This window comes from Marmota flaviventris, chromosome 12 (assembly GCF_047511675.1).
Source record: "Marmota flaviventris isolate mMarFla1 chromosome 12, mMarFla1.hap1, whole genome shotgun sequence".
NCBI classification, from domain to species: Eukaryota; Metazoa; Chordata; class Mammalia; order Rodentia; family Sciuridae; genus Marmota; species Marmota flaviventris.
The window spans coordinates 13,636,604-13,660,879 of NC_092509.1; the positions used below are offsets into that span (position 1 = coordinate 13,636,604).

The 24,276-nt window shown below is 50.1% G+C and overlaps 1 protein-coding gene across 1 annotated transcript in view; it reads right to left on the minus strand.

Annotated features, from left to right (window-relative positions):
- Nid1 (nidogen 1) overlaps positions 1-24,276 on the minus strand; it is a 70,786-nt gene that overhangs the window by 18,865 nt on the left and 27,645 nt on the right. Inside the window, exons 7-12 of the mRNA XM_027948013.2 lie at positions 23,772-23,972; positions 21,784-22,029; positions 19,625-19,768; positions 13,569-13,694; positions 9,170-9,319; positions 7,871-7,993 (exon numbers count right to left, since the gene is read on the minus strand). Of these exons, the coding sequence (XP_027803814.2) occupies positions 7,871-7,993; positions 9,170-9,319; positions 13,569-13,694; positions 19,625-19,768; positions 21,784-22,029; positions 23,772-23,972 (990 nt within the window). The remainder of the gene's footprint in view (positions 1-7,870; positions 7,994-9,169; positions 9,320-13,568; positions 13,695-19,624; positions 19,769-21,783; positions 22,030-23,771; positions 23,973-24,276) is intronic.

Here is a 24,276-nt window from a genome sequence, read left to right on the forward strand (position 1 = left end):
AAGAAGTTCCGTTTACTGGGGCTCTTCCTGCACAGAAGTGGAGGAAAGCCCTTGAAGCCGGGAGGAAAGCACATGCCCTGGAGCCCGAGTTGTCTCTTGCGCTGTGCAAAGTGCCCTGTCAGCTTTCCTCACCACCTCCGGAAGAAGCTTCTTCTCCGTCCTCTCCTAAAACCCTCGCCTGTCACGTTTTAAATCACTGCATTCATTGAACTTCCCAGACCCTTGAACCACTTGTCCCCTTTATTGTGATAAAAGCACTCCTGGGAAGCTGCCATGAGCCAGGCGCCCCCAGACAGAGGGTCTATAGCTGAACAGGTGGCTGCAGAGTTCGCAGGCCAGAGGGGAAGGCCAGGCTCCTGCTCAGGGGACCACAGGGGGAGAAGGCCACCACGGGACCAAAGGGAAAGAGAAGCTCATCCATCCCCAGTAAGGGCTCGTCTGACCTTCAGGGTGACAATCTGTGGTGTCCCCATGTGTGTGAGGCCTGGTGCAGTAGCCGACTGGCAGAAGGCTGGGGGCTTCCAGGTCTAAGAATCAGGAGGCAAGAGATCCAGGGCCCTGGTAAGCTTGGTCGCCACGATGCTGACCTGGCTCCCAGCTGCTGAGCCAAGAGCCAGAACATCAGTCCCTGGCGAGAAGCGGCTGCAGTGTACTGGGGGGGGGGGGCAGCCTGGGTGGGTGGGCGCGTGGGCTACAACACAACCTGTGGCCAAATGGAGCCCAACCTGCAGGCTGGGGTCCTAAGGCACTGTGAGCCAAGGTACGCTGACCTGTCACCTTGCAGCAGCCAGGCCTGGGTACGGTACAGACCCTGCGGCAGAAGCCTACTCCATGCAGCGCTGCAGCCCAGAATCTGCAAGAATAGACCACCCTAGGACCTCAACCTTTGTCTTCCTGACTTGGGCAGAAAAGGTGGGTGGAGCAGACCCGAATGGAAAGCAAGACTCAAGAACTGACCAATAGTGTTTGTATCTTTCCAAACCCTAATTAGCATTAGTTTGGATCAACAGCATTAGTACTTCTTCCAAACCCTAATTAACATTAGTTTGGACCAATAGCATGGAACCAAATACCATATAAAACCCTAGACCAGCACACTGGGAGAAAACCTGCTACTGAGTTCTCTTCAAATGGCATAAGAGTTTTAGTTTGGGTTTTATTCTTCAATAAATCTTACTCTTACACTCCCTCATCCTGCTCTATGGATTTTATTCTTTGAATTCACAAGACAAGAACCTGGAAAAAAGTTGATGATGAGATGCTAAGGCCTGCTATGGTACCAGAAACCTAGCCCATTGTTAAGAGCTACAACACCTCTTGGCTACAGAGGCTGCAAACTGTGCTCCACCCCACTGCCTGCAGGAGCGGAGAAACTCCAGTCTTACTGGCCAGTGGAAGTGAGAAATCAAATTTCACCTCAAAACTCCAGTTTCAATGCTTCCAGAGTTTTGGTTAGAGGAGATTCAAGGTGAAGAACAATGGAGAACCCCCCTAGCCCAAGGAGAAGCCCAAGGCTCAGCGATGACACTGCTGAGCCTGTTTGGAAATGAGGCCACCTGAGAGCTCCAAGGAGAGGCTGTGCTTTGCAAACCCAAGAGCACCAAGGCTGGGGAGGCTCTCCAGCTCAGAGGGCCCTGGCTGGGTCCTCCACGACCTTCCCTCCCTGCCTGCCCCACTGCATCTCCGCATTATTCCTCCACACTCTACCCGTCCTTCAAGGCTGTGTGCAAGTCTTTCTCTCCTCTGCTTTCCCCAGCATTTCTATCCCACCCAGCCACTAGTCACCACTGACAGATTCTCTACTTTCAAGTGCTCCTTTTTCCTGCCAGGTACACCCCTCCAGGGCAGAGGCATTCCTACTCCTGTGCTGAGTACAACAGCAGGCCCACAGGAAGTGCTTCCACAGTACTTAACTATGCAACCAGATAGCTGAGGGCCTTGGGCAAATTAGCTAGCCTGGCTAAATCCTCATACTCTTATCCATTCAACCAGCAGCTTTGATCAAGAGTGACAAAGCAGCCCATTGATGCAGAGAACTCAGGTGTGGTGCCTTGGACACCAAACGCAAGAACTATTTCAGGAAGGATGGTGAGGCCAACTGCCCAGTGCTGCCAATAAAAGTGGACCTGAGCTCCAGTGAGTGAGGGTTGTCTCTGACTTGTACAGGAGCAAGCACAGGAGACTCAGAAAAAGGCAGCAGCCCAGATTTAGAATCTGGTTACAGATAAGGGAACTCGATAAAGCCTGTAAGTCACATGTACAAAGAAACAAGGTGCCAAGGTAGCAGCCCTGTGAGCTCTGAAACACAAACAGGTGAGGAACACCACCAGTGGCCACAAGGCCCACCTGTTATCAGTGTCTGGGTGACAGAAAGCAAAGGGAAGCACCAAAGCATGCAGGAGTCCTGGGAGCAGGCAGGCTTCAAAGAGGTGTACCCTGAAAAGCACAGCAGGCCTGTTTAAACACAGATCTAAGAAGTCCCTCAAGCCTCATTCCCTTAAGATAAAGGGAATGGACAACAGAGTTTCTAGAGCCCCTTCCAGATCCAACTAGGAAATCCCACTTTTCTCACATTGGAGTTGCCTGAAACACGGTGAAAACTGCCCCCCACCACAGAAGCCCAAGAAACAGAAAGCACGGAATTGTTTGTCAGTTTTCTTTCCTTTGAGCTGTACTGTGCTGCCTGTTCTCATCTCTGCTGGCGGCCCTACCTTCTGAACCCTTCATTATCTTCCTCTCTAGATGTGTGGTGTGGATCGCCAGGCAGGGCGCCCAGAGGCAGAACAGAGCCAGGATGCAGAGAGTGATCTGTTGGAGGCCTGGTGTCTGCCCAGGGAACAGGCTTTAGTCTGCAGCCCAGGACTTTTATGCTCCTCTTTGATCCTCTACTAAACTCCTAAGTTACTAAAGCCTCGCCAGTGACACTCCCTCTGATGTCCAGGAAAGGTCAGAGGCGGTGGCAGCTGGCCTCCAAGATGGCTTCCCTTCTCCCCTCTTGGCAATCCCCTCTCACACTCTAAGAGCATTGGCCTGAGACACCAGCACCAGCAGAGTGACAGAAGGTCACTTCCCAAAGTAAAGACTGTGGCTTCGACCTCAGCCCCCACCAAATTTTGCTCATCATTTGCCCTGGAGGGAGCCAGCTGTTTGGTCTTAAAGACCTTGAAGAAGGAGGCAGCCCTGTGGAGAGAGCAGGCCGAGGCTGCCAATGGCTGCATGAGTCCTTCAGTGCAGATCCCTCCCCACCATCAGGGCAGACAGCCGCCCAGCATCACCCAGGTAAGCTGCTCCTGAAATCTTCACCCAGGGAACTGTGAGATGACTAATGTGTACTGTGTTAAGCTGCTAATTCTGGGGATTTGTCATGCAACAGCAGATTCCTAATATGATGGCTTCCAAACTGTCTTAACTATGGCTTACAGAAAGAAATACATTTTACTTGGCAACCCAGTGCACACACGCGATGCTCACACATACACACACACACACATCGCAATGCAGGCACGCACTCACCCCCATACACACATGAGCACGCGTGAGGACTGTTTCATGGAATGGTATTGTTCCTACCGAATACACTCTATGCACACTGTCTTGTAGATATTGTTCTCTATTTCATTCAGAGCACTTGAAAGAAAATGGTCATAGTGATCTACTAAGGTGACTCAATGGAACAGGGCATAGGACAGTGGGGAACAAACAGTAATTTCCTCTATTTTGTCTGTCCTCAGCTGACCTTGCAGGAGCCATGACCTTAACCAGCCCACCCTCAAAGCCAGCTGAGTTCTGTATAGAGCAGGTACCAACTAAGTGCTGACCCATGCCTTTCCTGACCCTTGTGCTGGGCCTGACGGTTGCCTCCCCGAAAATCCCCATGTTGAAACCCAGCCCCCAGGTGGTGCAGAAGGAGGCCGAGCCTTCGGGAGGTGATCAGGTCATGAGGGTGCAGCCCTGGAGAACACCATTTGAGTCCTAAGAAAGAGAGACCCTCGCTGCTTCCGCCATGTGACGTAATTACACCAAGACTGGGTGCTTGTGAACCAGGAAATTGGCCCTCACCAGGCACAGAACTTTCTTGGACTTCTCAACCCTCAGAACTGAAAGAAACATGTTTCTGTTTATAAATCGGCAGTCTAGGGCATACTGTTACCGCAGTCCAAATGGACCAAGACCCCCCATGCCTGCCTCTGCAAGCCAGTGCCTTCCCCGCCCAAGGGCACCTCTGCTCTGAGCTTGCCTCTCCATCCCACACGTGCGTGTCAATTCTCACACTGCGAGATTTTCACAGTGAGTTGCTTTCACATGGGTTTACATTCTACACACCTGGGGTCACACTGCGTATATCTGTACGCTTTTATATCTTGCTTGGCTCAAGGTTGTGTTTTTAGATTCACCCCTATGCCCTGCACATCGTTCATTTCAACTGCTCTGTTACTTCATGGTATGAACTGAACCAGAAGTCAGCTGTCCACTCCTCCTGCCAACTGTCGCTGAGGTGTTTACCTGTTACAAACCACGGGCAGTGAATACCCTCTCCTGGGTGTACAACTAGAAGTGGAATTTCTTCAGGGGACAGGATTAAATACCTGAACAGTCTGGCACACAGCTCTTATTAATGTCGTCACCCCATCTTCACATCCAACCTGTAGGCCTGGATTTGTCTCTGTTTAGTAAACAGAGCTTTAAAGAGAGGGCAAGGAGTCAAGCCAAAGCAAACAAAACCCCAAAACTGGAACATCTGCTTCTCTTTGAAGTGGAGATATGAGACAGGCTATGCAAATAACGGATGTGATTTTTTTGTGTGTGTGTGTGGTACTGGGGATTGAACTCAGGGACGCTGAGTACCACAGAGCTACATCCCCAGCCCAATTTTAAATTTTTAATTTCTATTTTATTTTTATTGATGATCTGGTCCAAGCCTTGAACTTGATCTGCTCCTTCTTCAGCCTCCTGGTTTGCCGGATTGCAGGTGTGACCACCATGCCCAGCTGAACATATTCATGGTTAACAGCTGCTGCAATGCTTCGACCCAAATCACAAGAAGCCCTCTCTGTACCCTGCCTTCCAAAAGCTGTGAGCAGTGCTACAGCTCTGACCTGCAGGCTCAGGAACAAAAGGCTGGCCCTGCCTGGATCCTTCTAAGCCAGGGTCAGCAGATGTTTTCTCGCACAGGCCAGAAAGAAAGCTATTTGGGGTATTTGGGGTCTGGCCCTTCCAGGTTCTGTTACAACTGCTAGATTCTGTCTTCACAACATGAAAACAGCCACAGACAATGCATAAGCTAACAAGCAAGACTGTGCACCAATAAAAATTTTGTTGTGTGTGTGTTTGGGGGGTACCAGGGATTGAATTCAGGGGCACATGACCACTGAGCCACATCCAGTCCTATTTTGTATTTTATTTAGAGACAGGGTCACACTGAGTTGCTTAGTGCCTCACTTTTGCTAAGGCTGGCTTTGAACTTCGGATCCTTCTGCCTCAGCCTCCAGAGCTACTGACTGGGATTACAGGTGTGCCCCACTGCACCCAGCTCCAATAAAACTTTACTTACAAGAACAGAGAGTGAGCCAAACTTGAGACTCAGGAGGTTGAGGCAGAAAGATCACTAGTTTGAAGTCAGCCTGGGCAACTCAGCGAGACCCTTGATAAAATTAAAATAAATAAATAAATAGGCTGCTAATTCCTGTTCTTTTAAAAAATATTTTTAGTTGTAGATGGACACAATACCTCTATTTTATTTATTTGTTGTTAAGTGGTACTGAGGCTGGAACCCAGGGCCCCACACATGCTAGGCGAGTGCTCTACCATTAAGCCCCAGCCCCAGGCCCTGCTATTCCTGTTCTAAGCAGAAAACGATTTAGCTCAGCGACATCTAGTATTACAGGTCAAAATTTAAACTTTGATTTGACGTTTTCTCCTAGGTCAACAACATCCTGAACCCCCCTCAGGGTGCGGGAAGCGCATGTACCTTCCTTTCCTTCTTCAACAACTGTAAGGAGCTGCAGGCCCCATCAAGATCCAGGTGCCCCCGCGGGCACTAGAAGCCAAAGCACAGTGCCTGCCCCTGTTCTCAGCACACTCCAGGGCTGGTGAAGGGGATGGACATTCAGACAGCTAGCTGGCAGCCTCTTGGAGGCACGGTGGAGTGACCATGCCCTTACACCTCTTATTGAAATGTTTAAGGTCACATGGACACATCTGTCCAGTAGCAACAGCAGTGGTTAAAAACAAACCACGTAACTGGCTAACTCCAGGATGGGAAGTCTAAGGACACTGTGGGTCAGACCTAGGGTTCTGTGACGGGGACCTGGGCTGGGTCTAAAACACTGACTCCCCAGGTGGCCTTGTAAGGGCCTTATCCCTTCCTCCAGTTCAGCAGCCTATGTGTAAAGAACCTGCCTGAGAAGATCAGCATGGTTCATCATGAAGCAGGGGCTGCAGAGCCTTTCATGGTTTGGATCTTAAACATCCCCCAAGGGCCACTGTTGGAGGCTTTGTTGCCAGCCCCTGGGGGCCTATGGTGCCCTTGGGAGGAGGTGGAACCCTTAGGAGGCAGGGCTTGGTGGAAGGAAGTTAGGTCATTGGGGGCGCGGCCTTAAGGAGATACTGGGACCTCAGGCCCTCCCCCTATTTCATGGCCACTGAGAGGTGGGCAGCCCTGCTCTACCACATGCTCCCCATCATGAGGTTCCGACTCATCAAAGGCCCAGAAATCCCAGAGCCAACCAACCCTGGACTGAAACCAAGAACCAAAATAAATCTTTCTCCTTTTAAGTTGATTTTCTCATGATAGAAATCTGACCAACACAATCACCGAGCATGTAATCAGTTCTGCACAAACAGCAGCCACTTAGGTTCATGCATCCAACAACATCCGCTGAGAGCCTCCCAGACTCGTGCTAGGGCTGCCTGGAGCCACTGGGACTTTGTGCTCTAGGGAGTGGCCACCTGAGTCTCAGGTCAGCAGTGACTGGAGAAGCTGCATGTCCGGGTCTGGAATACAGGCAATCCAGGCTCTTCCAAGGAGTCCTCAGTCTGCATCTTCCCCTAGCGCCGGCCCTTCACACTGTCTCATACCCCCAAGTCAACTCCATTCCCCAGGGCTCTTTAGGAACCTGTTAATTTTATGTCAATTTGATTGGGTCACATGGTGCCCATATATTTGATCATACATCATTCTAGGTGTCTCCACAGAATGTGTTTGAATGAGATTAATATATAAATCGATAGGCTGAGTAAAGCAGATCATCCTCCTAATGTGGGTGGGTCCAGTCCAATCAATTGAAGGCTGACCACAACAAAGACGCTGACCCTATCCTGAGTAAGGACAGAATTCTTCTGCCCAGAGGTTTCCAAAGGGGAACTTCATTTCCCTCTCAAGACCTGAACTAAATTATTGGCTCTTCCTGGTTCACATGCCTGCTGGTCTCTGGACTAGAACCAGGCTGCCAACTTTCCTGGGTATCCTGCTTATCTACTGCAAATCTTGGGATTTGTCGCCTCCGTAATTATCTGACTCAACTCTTATAATAAATCACACACACACACACACACACTCCCCACATGTATGTCCTTTGGGCTCTGTTTCTCTGGAGAACCCTGACAAACAGGCCAGTCCTTATTCTGAAGTCCAAGGTGATGGGTTCCAGGCTGCCAGCAAGCACGGTCCCTGTCTGCCCACTGGGTTGTGCAGTGCACACCAGAGGGGCTCTGTGCTGCAGCCTGGGCTCCCATCTCCCACCTCAAGAATTGTAGGCCCCTCCACAGAGCCTCCCCTCCCCGCTCCCCTCTGTCCCCTGCCCAGGGGCCATGTACTCAGCACCCCTGGGCAGGGAGATGGCTACCAGCCCCACATATTCCACCACCTCACCTCCAGGCACGCATCGGAAGCCATCTCCCTGGTAGCCAGGCTTGCATTGGCACGAGAAGGAACCTGGGGTGTTGTAGCAGAAGGCATCGGGGTGACATCGGCTGGGCTGACATTCATCCACATCTGCAAAACAGTCACAGGGCCAGGAGAGTGAGACTGCTTCTGGAATTTGTGGCTTACACAGCAACATAAGGCACTTACTCAAATCTATGGGGGCCAGCTGTGATGACTTTAAAGTCACCTTATATTAATTTTCTTTCTTCTTTATTTGACAAGGGGATCGAACCCAGGAGCACTTTACCACTAAGCTTGCTAAGATGCTGAAGCTGGCCCCAAACTTGTGATCCTCCTGCCTCAGCCTCCCCAGTGGCTGGGATCACAGGTGTGTGCCACCATGCCCAGCTAAATATTAATTATCAGGACACGAGGTCCTCAGTTCCATCTAGTACCTTTCCACCTAGTGTGTTTCACCTTGGCAATAATATTCTCATGAAAATGTCATGCTTGCCGAAGGGGAAAGAGAGGATTCATCTGCACCTTAAGATGACCCCTCCCATCATCAATGAGAGCTTCAGAAATGGCTGGGCGTTTGAAGACAGATCATTAACTGCTGGACAGAAGAGCCTCAGGGACGAGAGAAAATTCACTTGTGCAGTAACGAAGAGAGAGTATCTCAGAGGTGACGGCTGATCTTAGAAAGTATGCACTTTTCAGAAACACTCTATGGTACAGTTTTAAGCAATTTTGTATCCAAGAGACTCAGGGTGATCTGTTCATGGATCATCTTACCCAGAATCACCTTCCAGGGCACCCTGTCTCCTAGGATGGGCTGATGCCAAACCTGAACTCTATGGCGTCATTTACTCTCTGACTCTGTCATTATTTATCCAATTAGGAAACTTTGCTTTTTGTGGAGAGGCTGGAGTGAGCCGGCTGAATAACTATGTGTATTTTACTAAATAAAAGCGTGGACTTTAAGCTATGAGCATGCAAGCACTGTTTATCCTTTTGTACAAGACAAACAACATTCCCAGTCCCCAACAGAGAGCAGGTGTCTAACTGTCGCCTCAGCGAGACAGTCACAGCGAGACAGTCACGTAGGACAAATCAGCAGGGGCTGAGAATAGCCCCCGAGAAAGCATATGGTTCCAGCAACAGCAGAGGTCAGCTGCCCACGTCCCGGGAGAGCTGAGAGGACCATTCTTTCTTATCATCCAAGGCAAGCTGGTGACCAGCGGAGCACAAGTCCCACCTAGGGACCCTTTTGGGTTACCTGGTGGGAAAGGGGGCACCACGCACCTTGGCAGGCTCGGCCATCCCCGAAGAAGCCGGGCAGACAGGAGCAGGCATAGGAGGAGCCTCCCGTGTAGACGCACTGGGCCCGCTGCGGGATGTCACAGTCGTGAAGGCCGGTGGCACAATAGTTGATGGGGCGCTGGTCCACAATGGCTTCGGAACAAAAAGTTATCACCCGCTGGTGGAAGAGTCCCTGAGCATCAGGCACCTCCCAAGCTCCTCCTCACCTATGCTTTGGCCAAGTGGGGTATGAATGAGGGACAGCGCCTGGACGCCAGGTGTGCAGGGGTCACCGTGCTCTCCACTGTTTCCTGCTGTCCCCTCCTCCTGGACTGTGTCACATGTCCTCACTGACCAACACCCTGGTTGGGCATTCAGCCTGGCCCCACCTCAGCTTCACCCCAGGCTCTGGCCCAGGCCACTAACCACACCACAGCCTGCAACAGGCCCCAGGACCAAGCTCCTCCTCATCTGGACCCAGAGGCAGGACATCTGCAGAGGCCACACTCCCACGGCAACCCTGCTGGGGTGGCTTTGGAGCCAAGAATCTGAGACACACGGGGTCTACAGCTTTGGGCCCCCTGGGCAGACAGCATGTTCACAACCATTGCCAGAGTCCCCCCACTACCACAAAAATAGATAGTTTAGTACCATAAAGCATTTGAAAGCTAATGTTTTTACACCAGTTGGAAGGAAAGTACTTCCTAGGTCTTCCTGAGGCCGCTGTGCCCTCCGCAGGTCTGGGAGTTTGAGATGGAGAAGGCCCAGTGCTTCCCATCAGGTACTTCTTAAATTTTTCCTCTGTTGTTAACAGCTAAAGTTTGTCCCAAACACCTTGGCATTCAGACATTTAGCTTTGGTGGCCTCTGTCCAGGTCCATCCTAATGACTCCACCCCTCTGCAGCACTTCAGCTGTCCTCAATCAGGTCCCGAGGAGCCCCCACTCCCCATGACTCAGCAGAAGGTCTGTGGCCAGCTGCAGGACACTGCGCAGGCCTGAGCCTGCCTCTTTGTCTATATAAGCAGCACCCCCACCCCTGCCCTTTATCAGAACAGTGTGTGAGATGCTTCCTTGTGTTGCAGCAGAAGTTCTGATAAGGCCACTTGGGGGTGGGGGTAGAGGCCCCTGGTTGTCACCTTTGCCTCCAATACAGCAGAGCTGGCTGCACTAAGAGCTATCAACGCAGAGCAGCTGGCACTGGGAACTACCAGAAGCCGGGCTGCCAACACTGGGGCAGAGGGAGAGAGTGGTAGAGGGCTGGAGAGCTGCTCCCTCAAGCTTCTGCCAGGCGGCCATGAGAAGGGCTGAGGCTGCGTCCAGCGTGAGCTGAACTTGGAGGTGCAGAGAGCCACCCGCGCTCCACAGCCCGGCTGCTAACGCTCAGGGAGCTGTGATTTGCTTATTTGTGATTTCTATCTGAATTGTGCAAAGGAACACTCAGCTGAGTGTGAGTTTTTTCCAGTTCTCCTGAGATAAGGAATCCAGGGCGTCCAGATGGCCTTGATGGTTTGTGCATGCAGAGAGCAGCATGGTACTTCGGAGAGCCAGTGGCCAGTGCCACAAGAGCAAAGCTGACCAAGAACTTCAAGAAGACCTGACACCCCAGTGGGGCACCAGCACAGCCTCCTTTCCCTGGAGGCCCTGGACTGCAGAGAGGTGACTTCCCTACCTCCCTACTCATTCAGCAAAGGGGAGCCACAGGATGAGGGCACGGGAAAGTTTGGAAGAGGATTTGAAAAGATTCTCAAGGCAGGATTTCACTTTCCTGGTTCATTTATTCTTGAAGAGCGATTACCGGCTAAGGAGGACAGCAGGGTGGCTTGCCAGGCTGGTTTGACAGGCAGGTCAGGGCTGGAAAATGAGGCAATAGGAGAGGGAAGGAGATGCCGAGGAAGGACAAATGGAGGGAAGGAGGGGAAGGGCAGGGGGCAAAGGAGGTTTCATAAAGCCCCCATTACTGAGAGTTCTAAAACGAAGATCATGGTGGACAGCTTTTCCTAACAGCTAGCAAGGGAGGGGACAGGAACACTAGGTAAGGCAAGGCCAAGGGGATCTGTGCACAGTAGCCTTCACCTGAGCTTGGCCCTGTTCCTGCCTTGAGAGGGGCTGGTGCATAATGTGTGCTGCAGAGATGTCCTATTGAGGGACAAGCAGAATCTCCAGGTTTCCACGCCCCATATACATGGTCAGTATCCCAGGGCCATGTCCACTCAGGTACATCTAAGGTGAATTATGGGCAAGCTAGGGCCCAACTCCTTCAAAAATGTTTTGAATATTTCAGTTAACTACAGAAGTTTGCATCTAGTGGAAAAGAAAGTCATAGGCTTACAGAAAATACCAGTATGCGAGTCTACTAGGCCCCAGTAATGGACAGCGGTCATGAAGGGAGACTCCTCTGTGACCAGCCCATGTGTCCTGCCTGAACCCTGGCCCCAAGTAGCTGGAAGGGTTCGTTCAGCCTCCTAAGCCACCAGGACTCATTCTGCACCTTTCCCAGTCTGTCCCACAGAGAAACCGTCCCAGCCCACACTTCCTTGTATGACATTGAAGGAAGGAGATAAAGTGACACTCAATTATGCAGTGACAAGCCAGCTATTTAAACGTATTCAGCTAGATCTGGTTCCCCAAAGAGCTAACAAACAGGGTAAAGGGCTAAGCAGGATGGAGGTGCCCGGGACACTGCAAGTGGCTGGGGGAAGGGATGGGAGGAAGCCTCATGCAGCTGAACCCCGGGATCAGTGATGACCTGCACTGCTCACCCTTGTTTTTGAGCAGTGGAATACACTATTCAAACACCTCACTCAGAATTTGATATACAGAAAAATGGAAGGCTAGTGACCAGGAGGAAAGAACAAGGGTCTGCCTGTGGCCTCCCTGTGGCCTGGGAACTCCTGAGGCACCTCCAAGAGCTCCATGGGACACAGGAAACCACTGGTCAAGTCCAGTCTGTTTACCTTACAGATAAGGAACTGAGGCCCAGGGAGGATGAGTGTCCTCAAAAATCAAATGACCAGGAGCAGACATTTGCACAGCACTCTCCCTGCCCCTCCAATGGGCGTGGACATCAGGCATGGTCAGATCCAGGCCACCATGCCGCCCACACGTGTCCCAAAATGGATTTCAGTTACTGTGCACACCACCACCAGGGGGGTAAAGAAACTATTATCCATCTTGAGACAACATGGGCAGTAGATGGTGTTGCCGTTAAAAGCAAACTTTGGAATCTCTTTGACCTCAAAAAGCAGAGGAGGAAGTCAGGCCAAATACAGAGAAACTGATGTTCTCCGTCAAGAGGAAAAAGACAAAACTCCAGCAGAGCAAGCTGAAATCCCAGCTGTGCAGGGGATGGGCCTCCCTGAGCCTGCAGATGTTTGGGTCACACTCAAAACATGAGAACTGCCTGTTCCCTCCACCCACAGACACACCTCACCCCGTGACCTTGGCTCCTCGTCTGAGCTGCAAGACGGAGCACAGGGAAAGTACCACAGGCGCTGCACGCAGGCAGGAAGGACAAAGTGACAGCTAGCTGACCCCACGTGAGGATCTGCTTTACGCTGACAGATGCTTGAGCTCAGGTGGCCATCCAGCATGCGGCCCTCTAAACCTGGGAACCTTAATGTCCTTGGAACCAAGGTCAACGAGCAGTGGCAGAACAAGAAAGGGTTTAGACAACGCTGTTTGTGACTGGCCCGTTGTCCCCACCACCAAACCATCAACCACCAAGAGCATAGCTAGCCTAGTCAGTAGTATCCACTTGCCTCAGTAAGACTAAAAAGTTGGGCAGGGTTTGTGGGCTCAGTGGTGGAGCGCTTGCCTCCCATGTATGAGGCACTGGGTTTGATCCTCAGCACCACATAAAAATAAATAAAATAAAAGTATTGTGTCCATCTACAACTAAAAAAAAATTTTTTTAAAGACTAAAACGGTACACTGTGACCTGCAGTTTATAAAATTAATTTGCATAAATAGATGGAGTGGGATTTTAGACAGAACTCATGGAGAATCTGGTCTACGACAGCTAATAGCATAAAGATACCCGAAATTGGTCCTTATGCTGCACCCACTGCTGCTAATTAATGATGAGGGAGAAGCAAGTGGAAGAGCTTTCATAGCCACTAAAAGCATACCAAGAATGATTAGGAGAAGCTTAATGATGAAGCAAACGCACTGTGGACACCTGCAGCAGGCAAGCGGACAGTGTTACAGTCGCAGATGAAACTTCTGCAGCCTGACTCTCCAGGTAGGGGGAGGGCAGAGGAAAGGTCCACGGTCCTCTGGAAACTGCCCGTCTGATAGCAGAAAGGTCACCCGCTCCACCAGGACCGATACCAGAACGATCCCTCTCCCACAGGAGTCGGTAGGCACCGTGACACGCTTTGAAACGTTGCCTGAAGAACTTACCCACACACATCCCCCCGTCTGAGAAGCGGTAGCCCTCCACACACTCGCAGCGGAAGGTCCCCGGGTGGTTATTGCAGATCGCGTGGCTGCCACACACGGAGGGTTGCTCAGAACATTCGTCAATATCTGCAGCAAAGTTTACAAACGTACTCTTAGCCTCTTCAAATGGCACTGAATATAATAAAATAGAAAGCATGCTCCCTGAGAACAGACCAATTTTCAGGCAGATTTTTATACGTCCCCAAAATAGAGTGAAATGAATGTGTTTTTTCTGTGCATGGCTTCAGAGAGCTGTTCCCAGGCCCATTTCCTAAGTAAGCAGGTCCTTCCTCCACCTCTCCTGGAGTTCGTGTCTGCTCACAGAAGATTCATAAAGACAAATTTGAAGGACACAGGGACAAGGGACTCTGGATAAAAGCCTAAACTTGAGAGCATGTTAAACATATTATGGCTTAAAAATGTGACCTTTCTCCAATTACAGTTATAAAGAAAAGTTGGACAATTTAGAGCCTAATGTGAACATTTGAACGTTATCTGAAGCTTAATGGACTAAAAGGAAAGTCATCAACTCAGAGGAAGGCAAGTCCTTGTTCCAGAGCTGCAGAGCGGCAGTGCACTCAGGCTGGAGTACAGGCAGCACATGGAGCCAGCCATGCCATCATGGACCCAAGGCTCAGAAAGCCCGGGCACACCTAGCCCCATGGAGACCCAGCCCAGGCTCGGTGTGGCACCCACTCCACACAGTACTACAGCCGAATACCCTGAGCATTCACCATCCCAGGACCTCAACCTCCCACCTCCCCAAGAGCAGCAGCAAGAATACAGAAGTGGGGCAGACCTGCAAGGAATGCAGGGCCAATCAATAGCAATAGTCTTTCCCAACCCTGATAAGCCTAAGTTTGGACCAATAGCATTTCCAAACTCTGATTAGCATAAGTTTAGACCAATAGCCACTATTGCTTTTCCAAATCTGATTAGCATAAATTTGGACCAATAGCATTAGTGCTTTTTCAAACTCTGATTAGCATAAGTTTGGACTCATAGCATAGACCTTCTGCTGCACCCACTAATTAATAACGAGGGAGAAGCAAGTATTATATAAACCCCTACTCAGGCATCAGCCCCCATCACTCTTCTCTCTTGTTCCTGCAAGAGTTCTTTTTTGTATAGATGATTGAACTCAGGGGAGCTTTAGCACTGAGGTAGGTCCTCAGTCCCTCTTATTTTTTTAAGATAGGGGCTCATTAATTTGCATAGGGCCTTGCTAAGTTCCTGAGGTTGACCTGGAACTTGTGATCCTCCTGACTCAACCTCCTGAGTTGCTGGGTCTATTCTTTATATCTAAAAAAAAAATTCTACTCCTTTGACCCTGACCTTCCATAGCAACAAGAAGCTGGAAGGAAGTTGGTGGCAAGCTTCTGAGGTCTGCTGCAACACTGGAGTGCACAGTCCACTCCTCAGAACTGCCCCTGCCCCTCCACAGTAGTGGAGAAGAACCCAGTTTTGCTGGCCATGGCCCTTGGCCCTGACTGTGGCAGGCATCGTGCTGTGATTAGCTGCCAACCCTAAAATGGGCTTTCTCGGCTGCAGAGACCTGCAGCTTGCACAGGCCACACCCACCATCAGTAAGTGGAGAATCCAATTTTGTCTCAAACTCTGGTCTCAATAAGACAGAAAGCTGGCCAATAGGGTGATGTCCTTTCATATGACAGTACTACAGCCATTGCCTTGGGGTGATGTACAGCAGAAGACATGTTTTGGAGTTGAATGTGCTAGGTTCAAATCCTACCTGCTTTGATTACTAGCTCTTGTGGTCTTGAACAAACTACCCAACTACTCAGCTTCAGTTTCCCCATTGGTAAATAATCATATTAATAATCATCTTGAAGGTTCTTCAGAGGGTTACAGAAAATGGATGCAGGCCAAAGGCGTGCCTAGCATGCTCAAGGCACGTCACGTCTAAAATTATCAGGTATCCACCCTCAACCTCCAGCCGTGGTGAGGGGTTTGGCTGATTGCAGGGACACAGCCCTCAGATGGCCACTAAGCTTTGGGGGCCAGTCTGCAGCTGCCACTAGTGTAAGGCTGGTTGACGCAGACAAAAAAAAAAAAAACTGACCTAACCTCTCATAACCCTGGTTACCTATCCATCAATGGGGTGAAACAAGGTCCTCCCCATGCCAACACCATTCTCAGAGTGTCTGAGATGTGTGCACAGGATTCCATAATGGCTGAGGCCACTCACCTCCCTTCCCCTCGTGAAGTCCCCTCCCCAGGGCTCTAATGTGAATCTTCCACACTTGGGAGGCGAAGCCTCTTGTCCACCTCCAATGGCCCATCTAGCCAGTCCCTTCCTGGGTGAAACAAATGCCTGCTGGCTTCTTGGACAAGCACTTTTGCCATATCAGCCCCATAGTTAGTCCTGTACCCAGCAAAATCCCTCCTACTAAAGCCCAAGTAATAGTCAAGTCTTTTTAAAAAGTGTGTGAGAGAGAGAGACAGGATCTCAGGCAAGAGGTCTGTGCCAATCACAGTTGGAGGGTTATGGAACAGTAAGAGCTAGGGCTGGGGTGGGGCTGGGGATGGGCAGCAAGGGTGGACCTCACCACTCCATCTGCCAGCTGCCATCAACAGCCTGGGAGATACATCCCAGTGCCCACCCCTGCACCACTGCCCCCAGAGGGTTCTCCTCGCACAGATGGCCAGACGCACTGTACAGGCTCCAGGGCCCCACAGGCTTAGACTCACCCCACCAGCACCAGAGTGCCGAGCAATAGTTTTCAATCAAGAAGACAGAAGAGCAAGATCACCAGGGGAACTTTTCCAAGCTCCATTCCTCCCCGGGAACATTTATAGAGAGGGAAGCTATGTGTTTTGAAATAGCTCATTAAGCAATCAGGCTCTTTCCACATGCTCGGCTTGCAGAACCAGAGACAAATAGGATCTGGGAGCAGAGGGACAAGGGAGGGAAGTGTCCCCAGCACAGCCACCCCCACCACACAGGTGTACACATACAAGCCAAGCCGGATGACATCCTTTCTTTAGAGACAAGACTCTCGCAATTTCCCTGTGAGTGTTTCATGGTCCTTGCAGTGTGGAAATTTTTCCTGAGGTGCAATTTAAATCTTCTCTTCTATAAATTGAGGCCAGAACCCTAAACTTTTCTTTATTGGGAACAGTGATCTGGTAACTGTGACAATTGTTTCTCCTAGCATACCATGGTGTCTGCTTGACGATGCTTGTTCTTCAGCTTCCGGTCAACCTTCTCTCTGGACAGAGATTCCCTTCACATGACCACTCTCCAGTCCAATAGCAAAATCCTGGATTATTCTTTTTTGCTTTTTTTTTTTCAGAGTGGCTACTTTTCACATATTTTCAAGAACTGTTGCTCTAATTCAGCTCTTTTTTAAAGGCCAGATCTTTGAGGAGACATGTTTCATTACTGATTTGTTAAATGCCTTCTACATACTCGAAAAAATCACTCCATGAGAGATTATGCAGTACAGCCTCGACAGACTCCAAATTGAGAAGCGCACAGGCACTGTTCTGCGGAGTATAGGGAATGAGAGTGCTTCGGTTCACCGGGAAATCTCCAAATTACCTGGGAGGTTCGCTGTGAGATGTCTAACCCAAGCCAGCTTGTGTTGGACGCCAGAAGTCATTATATCAATAGCACACACACCGAGTCACAAAGGCTCATCCTCATTCTCCTCCAAGGCACTTCCCAGGTCAAAATAACACACAAAGCGATCTGCTTAATGCAATTTCCTATTGAAAGCCTCATGTCCCGATGCATTAACACTCTGAAGCATGTTGTAGTGACCCAGAACAATGACCAGCCCGACTGGGAACAGCCCCACATTCCACAGAGCTAACATTCCAGAATGATGACTGACTTCAGCACAAAAGCAATGCACGTGACCACCTGCCCTCCTGGGCAAGTGCCTCTGAGAACTTCCGAGGACAGCAGCTGATGGCATGAAGCATGTCTGGCGGAGCCTTCCAAGCTGAAGCCACCTCTGCACCAAGCTCAGGTGCCAAGAGCAGAGTCAGCCTGAAGGTCACAGTCAACAGCAGGAGGCTGGGGTCTCCCACAACTCTCTAACACTCAGGTGGCTTATGAAGCTGCTGTGGTTGCATAAGGACTGAGGAGGTGTGGGCGAATGAAGGAGGCCCACCCTGCATGGTGTCCATCACCTCTGCACAGTGCAGGACAGCTCTGCATATCCAAACAGTGCTGTGCTGCTAGGGACTGTCCTGGGTCAACACAGTCACCCAAGACCATCTCGCTCCTTAGGGAAAGACTGGGCAACTGACAGTTTAGGTGAACAGGCACTGTGTCCTCTCGTGTGGAGTGTTACCAAGAAGGTGAGTCTCAGATTGGATTCTTCCACACTACAAAGCTATCAGCAAGCTGGCCAAATAAGCACACAGCCTATCTCTGTGTCAAGGCCCTGCCCTCCGATGCTTCAGGCACCCCGATGAGCACCTTGCATGCAAGAGTCACGGAAGCAAATGCCACAGTACCCTGCCTCAGGACCTGCTGAGTTTCACAGTGAATCACACACCAAAGCCACAATCAGTCAGTAGAGTTGAATTCCAGTTTAAGGCATTACTCCCAAATTCCAAGGCTGTCGACTTGCCAGATTCTGATTCCCCAGTCAAGCAAGGGTGGAGGGAGCTGCCTGTTTTTCTGGGCAAACATATGAGAATACGCTCCTCCCTGCGCCAGGGAACCTCAGGTCTAGCATTCCTTACCCTTACTAGGGGGTTCTTTACTGCAGATTTAAATAGTGCTGGTTGAGGAGCCAGACATTCTTGCCCTGGTATTGGATTAAAATTGTTAACAAACGTAAATATCAAGCTATTCACAGGAAAGCCTTTGAAGTAAAGTCATAAACAGTAAAATAAGTGCTACAAGAAGGCAAAGTAATGCAGATGCTCAAGTCACAGGCTTGAGTTCAAATACTCTTTGTCACTGGCTCATGTTAATGAGCCTCTATTAAAAAAAATAACAAGTGCTGTCAAGGGTATGGAGAAATTGGAACCTTGTGCACTATTGATGGGAGTGCAAAACAGCACAACTGCTATGGAAAGCAGTGTGGGGGTTTCTCTAAAAATAAGCATAGAATGACAATATAATCCAGTAACCCTATTTGGAGTATACAGCCCAAAGAACAGAAAACAGGGGCTTCAACAGTATTTGTATACCACGTTCATAACAGCATATATTATTGGCAACAGCCAAAAAGGTGGATGCGGCCCATGTGCCCATCAACTGATAGATGGAGAAATAAAATGTGGTATGTGTACACAATGGAATATTATTCAATTTCAAAAAAAGAAATTCTGACACGTGCTATGTGTAAGAACTCTGAGGACATTGCAGTATGTAAAATTAGCCCATCACAGAAGGACAAATACTGTGTGATTCCATTCGTTTGAGGTTCCAAGAAACATCAGATTCATAGGGACAGTAGAATGGTGGCCAGTGACCCAGGGGAAGGGAAGAGGTTATTTAACAGGCTCATAGCCAGTCATGTGAGATGAAGAGTTCTGGAGGACAGTGGCTGCAGAGCAGCAGAATGTCCTTAACCGCACTGAACGGCATAGTTAAAATGGCACATTTTACCACAATTAAATGTCAGCTTTTAAAAGAGGAATGAAAGACTCTATCCTATGAAAGTGCTAGAGAATTAGACGAGATGGTGTTTCTGAAGCACTAAATGCAAACAGCGCTGGGTGAACCCAGCCACAGCTATGTCACTGTCTCTTACCTCCCTTCAGCCCTGTGCACTCTGCACGGAGAGCAGTGTGGCCCAGGGACGCTGCTGGCAGCTGGGCGTCTGCACGTCACATGTACTGTACTACAGGGACGGAGCCCCCCTTACCTGGGATAGCAGTGCTGACGTACACCATTCAGGCATGGTACGTCCTTCGACATCTGCATCTCACCTGCGCTTCCACCCCGGATCCAGCTTTTGGCCCTACAGAATCTGGATGCTCCTGCTAGCCCAACTGCCCCAGCCCCAGTGAGCCAGAATCAAAGACTGTACCGTAACAGATCCGCCCGTCTCCTCGGAAGCCGATGGAGCACTCGCAGGTGAACTGTGTCCCAGGTCCAGGGCGACAGGCCGCGTTGGTGTCACACCCGTGAGTGCCGATGTAGCAAGGGTTCTGAAGAGCATCCGGGGAGCCATCTGTGAAGGCAGGGGCCATGGGACCCAGTGAGTGGTCAGGAATTCCCCCAGGCCTCCTGCCCCAGAAAGCAAGCAGTGACTGAGAGCAGTGGGGGCTGAGCCAGCTCCTGCATTTCCTGGGCACACTGTGACGCTCCTCCACCTGGCTCCCTCCATGTTTCTGAAAATAAAGTTTTACTGGCAACCAGTCATACCCATTCACTTACAAATGGTCTATGGCTGCTTTCAAGCTGCCATGGCAGAGCTGAGATGTATGTGATTGGCAGAGGCTGAAATATTTACTATCTGTTCCTTCAAGGAAAAAAAAATGTGCCAAGCATCATGGCACACTGCTGTAATCCCAGTGACTCAGGAGGCTGAGAAAGGAGGATCACAAGTTCAAGGCCAGCCTCAGCAATTTCGTAAGACTCTCAGCAACTTAGTGAGTTCCTGTCTCAAAATTTTTTTAAAAATTGGGCGGGGGGACTGGGGATGTAGCTCAGTAGTTGAGCACCCCTGAGTCCATTCCCCAGTACCAAAAAAAGAAAAAAGAAGGGTGGGGAGTGCTGTGCTTGCTCCTGATGCTCAGAGACATGGCTGTCAACAGGGAGAACCTCAGCTACTTCCCGCTGTCCCAGAGCTAACCAGGGACAAACCAATAGTTGGGGAAGTGACTTGGGGATGGAAGAAGAATCACATCTGGAAAAAGGACATGCCCCAGTTATGCAGGACCTCATGGGGACAATGGGAGTATAGGCGCTGACATGTGGCAACAGCACTCCCCTGGCAGCCCCTTCCACCAGCCCAGCCGGGGGGTGTGAATCTCCGAGAGCTGGGCCTGGGCTCTGTGCATGACTCATTCACATTTCCTCAGGCCCTAAGCACACGGTTCCTCCAGAGTGGAGTATCTGGGTGTTTGAAAGGTCCCGTGAGGAAGAGATGAAGAAATCGTGGTAGACGTCCATGATGGAATGTCGTCAGCCATAAAGAATGGAATCTACTGGGCACAGTGGTTCACGCCTGTAATCCCAGCTGCTCAGGAGGTTGAGGCAGAAGGATTGCGAGTTCAAAGCCAGCCTCAGCAACAGTGAGAAGCTAAGCAGCTCAGTGAGACCCTGTCTCTAAATAAAATACAAAATAGGTCTGGGGGGGCTGGGATTGTGGTTCAGCGGTAGAGCGCTCATCTAGCACATTCGAGGCCCTGGGTTCGATCCTCAGCACCACATAAAAATAAATCAACAAAATAAAGGTATTGTGTCCAACTACTTCTAAAAAATAAATATTTTTAAAAAAATAGGGCTGGGGATGTGGCTCAGTGGTTGAATGCCCCTGAGTTCAATCCCCAGTACCCACTCCCCCCCAAAAAAGAATGGAATCCTGTCATCCATGACACGATGTTAAATAAAATGAGTCAGCCACTGAAGGACAAACACTGCACAATGTCACTAAAGTGTGGGGGCTCAATATAGCTAATGTAGTTGATCTCATAGAAGTAAGAGTAGAATAGTGGAAACCAGAGGACAGCAAGGAGAGGGGAAGGGGGCTCACGGGGTGCAGCTGGATGGGAGGAATAACTCCTCACGTTCTATAGCCCAGCAGGGGACTGAGGTTAACGGCACTTACTTCAAAATAGCCAACAGAGGGAATTAAGACTGTCCCAACTCGAAGAAATGATAACGTTTAAGGGATGAATACCCAATTTCCCTGACCTGATCATCATACATAGTATACCTGCATAGAAATGAATTACTATACCCCACTAATATGTAGGAGTATTAATGTACCAATTAAAAACAAAAACAAAAAATTTAAAATGTCCTGTCCAAGCCAGCTGCTTGGGACCCCAAAGCGTCACTCATCTGTTAGCTTTTCGCACCCCGCCCCCGCAGAATCCTAACTGGGTTTGGCAAGAATCACAGTTGACAAGCAAATTTGAGCACAGTTTTCCTAGGAGAGTAAGAGATCAAAAACCCCAAAGTCACAGAGCGGAGTTTCCAAAGAGCGAGGGCAGAGAGAGGCACGGCTCCGTCCCTTACCCCGCACAGGCCCGATGGAGTTGCTGAGAGCGTAGCGCAGGATCCTCTCCTCCTGGTTGTACAGGACGAACACGCTATCCACCGAGAGCTGCTGCGTGCTGGGCAGGGCCGGCCGGGAGGCGTCATGGACACACTCCTGGAAGGTGATGGTCTGGCGCCACTGGTAGGTGTAGGTGTGGGAAGGCGTGGCCCCGTCCCGCTCGGGCTCCATCACCGTGTACTCCCTCGTGGAGGAGGAAGTGATCACTGGGTGGGAGAAAGACAGAGACCTTCATCTCCTCATCCAGGGCTTTGAAACCACAGGTGGCGTCCAGTCCATGATGCAACCAGAGGGCAGGCCCATGGGCTGGAGGAGGAAGGCCACACACGCTGCCTGCCACATGTCCCTGACCATCACTAATAGCCCTGGCGTTATTAATATCGGCTCCTTTGTGAATCAAGTAACTCTCTGTAGGTGCCTAGGACTCCCAGAACTAGAGGCAACATCTGGCAGGAAGAGCTCAGGAGACAGACCTGGATGAGACCGCCCACCGGCTGCCAGCAGCACTAGCTTCGGTTTCTTTTGCAGAATGAGCTGGGTACAGATTAGATGAAGTCACATAGGTGAAATTTGGGGAAGCAAGCAAACCCTATTACCAAGACAACCACCATTTCCTGAGCACTCACTATATGACGAGCAGCATGCTCCCTGCTTTCTGTAGTTGACTTCACTTAGGAGTCAGTAAACAGGGTTTGCACCACACCACCCCAATAAAGCAGTGCTGTCATATTTTAAAAAATGGAAAATTAAATGCATCTTAGCAGCCAGTTTTGGCAAAACTACTCAAGTGTCCTGAGCAAACCTCAGCAGAGGAGAGGAAAGGCCACCCCAACACAGAACAGCTGCTATTCGCCCATGCGACGAAACCCTCCACTTCCTATTTTTAAAAAAAGTATAAAAGACTCTTTATAGTTTTGTGCTCTGCTGCAGTTTGCTCCATAATAGAAATATGAAAGCCAAAGGGTAAACACCAGTCAGTGGCCGCCTCTTGTCCCGCTCCCACACGCCGCCTGCCAGAAAGGCCATCTGGCCCGGCAGGCTGCGCCCCACGGCCCTGGGGCTCCCCCACAGGCTCCCACCCCAGGACTGGACCAAGCCCAGGGCTCTGGACAGTGATTTCATAGGGGCCTTTTAAATAAAGTCCTATTGTTTGACTGAGTACCTCTGTTTCTAGGAACTGAGTCTCAGAAAAGTCAGAAATCTGGCCAAGAGTTATATGAAGATGGTCATTTCAACTCCTCATGAGAGGACAGCTGGAAATAGCCTGAACTTTAGAACACAGGATAAGGACTTAAATTAACAGGCATCCAGCAGAACTGATCTAAATAAAATAATACATCCGATTATAAGTTGTATAATCATATCAGTATTAAATTTCCTGATTTTGATTGTTATAATGTAGAATGTCTTTGTTCTTAGGAAAAACACATGAAGTGTTTAGGAGATGAACTACTGTGATGTATACAACCCACTCTCAAATGGTCAGGAAAAAAACTGCATACATGTTCACACACATAAACACACACACATGCACACGCAGAGACCCGGCAAAATGTTAACAATGGATAAAGCTGGATACATGGTGTGTGGAATTCTTTTTGGTAACAAATGGAGAATAAATGCAGTTTAAAAGCTACAGATAGATGTTTATTATGGTAAAATTTTATTATTTTATTTTGAACTATGGAATATGTTGGGATATTTGATGATAGATGATGGGGAAGGGAATTACTCTTAAATTAATTTCCAAGTTAAGCTTATTCCTGTTTTGCACCAATTCCCTACAAGTACGCCCCATGTCTATCACTGGGGGACAGAAAGTGTAATAAGCGAAGGTCTGCATAATCCCCTCCAGACCCCAGAGTGGCCAGGCCCACGAGGGCACAAAGCTGGTTGGAGCACAGGGTAATGTGGCGCTGTCCCTGGGCTGGCCCAGGCTGGGACTCACCAGAGCTGGAGTAGTGGTAGAGCTCTGTGTAAGGCTCCATGTGCACAGAGGAGCCGAACGGGATCTGCGGCAGGCGGCCCTCCAGCTCCGTGTCGATGGTCAGGTGCCCGTGCTCGTCGATACCACTGAACTGCTGCTTGATGACCAGCTTGCCAGGGTGGCCCACAAAGGTCACTTCAGCCTGCCGGGTAAACTCGCCCCCTGGAAAGCAACAGTGGCCTGTCATTCCACGGTCAGGCCACCCTCCTTCCCATCACAGGCTCGAGGGCAATGCCACAAGGTGCGGGTGGGCAGGGACCTCCTCTGAAGGTGCTTCAGCCTGGCTGGTAGGACATGGGGCTGGAGACACTGAGGAATCCCAGTGGTCCAATAAAGCCTCGCAGAGGACAGAAGTCGCTTCCCAGCCACACACCAGCATCTCAATGTACTGGCTCCAGGCTGGGTCAGAAAAAGCAGGGGACTTGTGTCTGCTCCCAGCATGCCTCCTTCTGGCTGGGTGAACTTG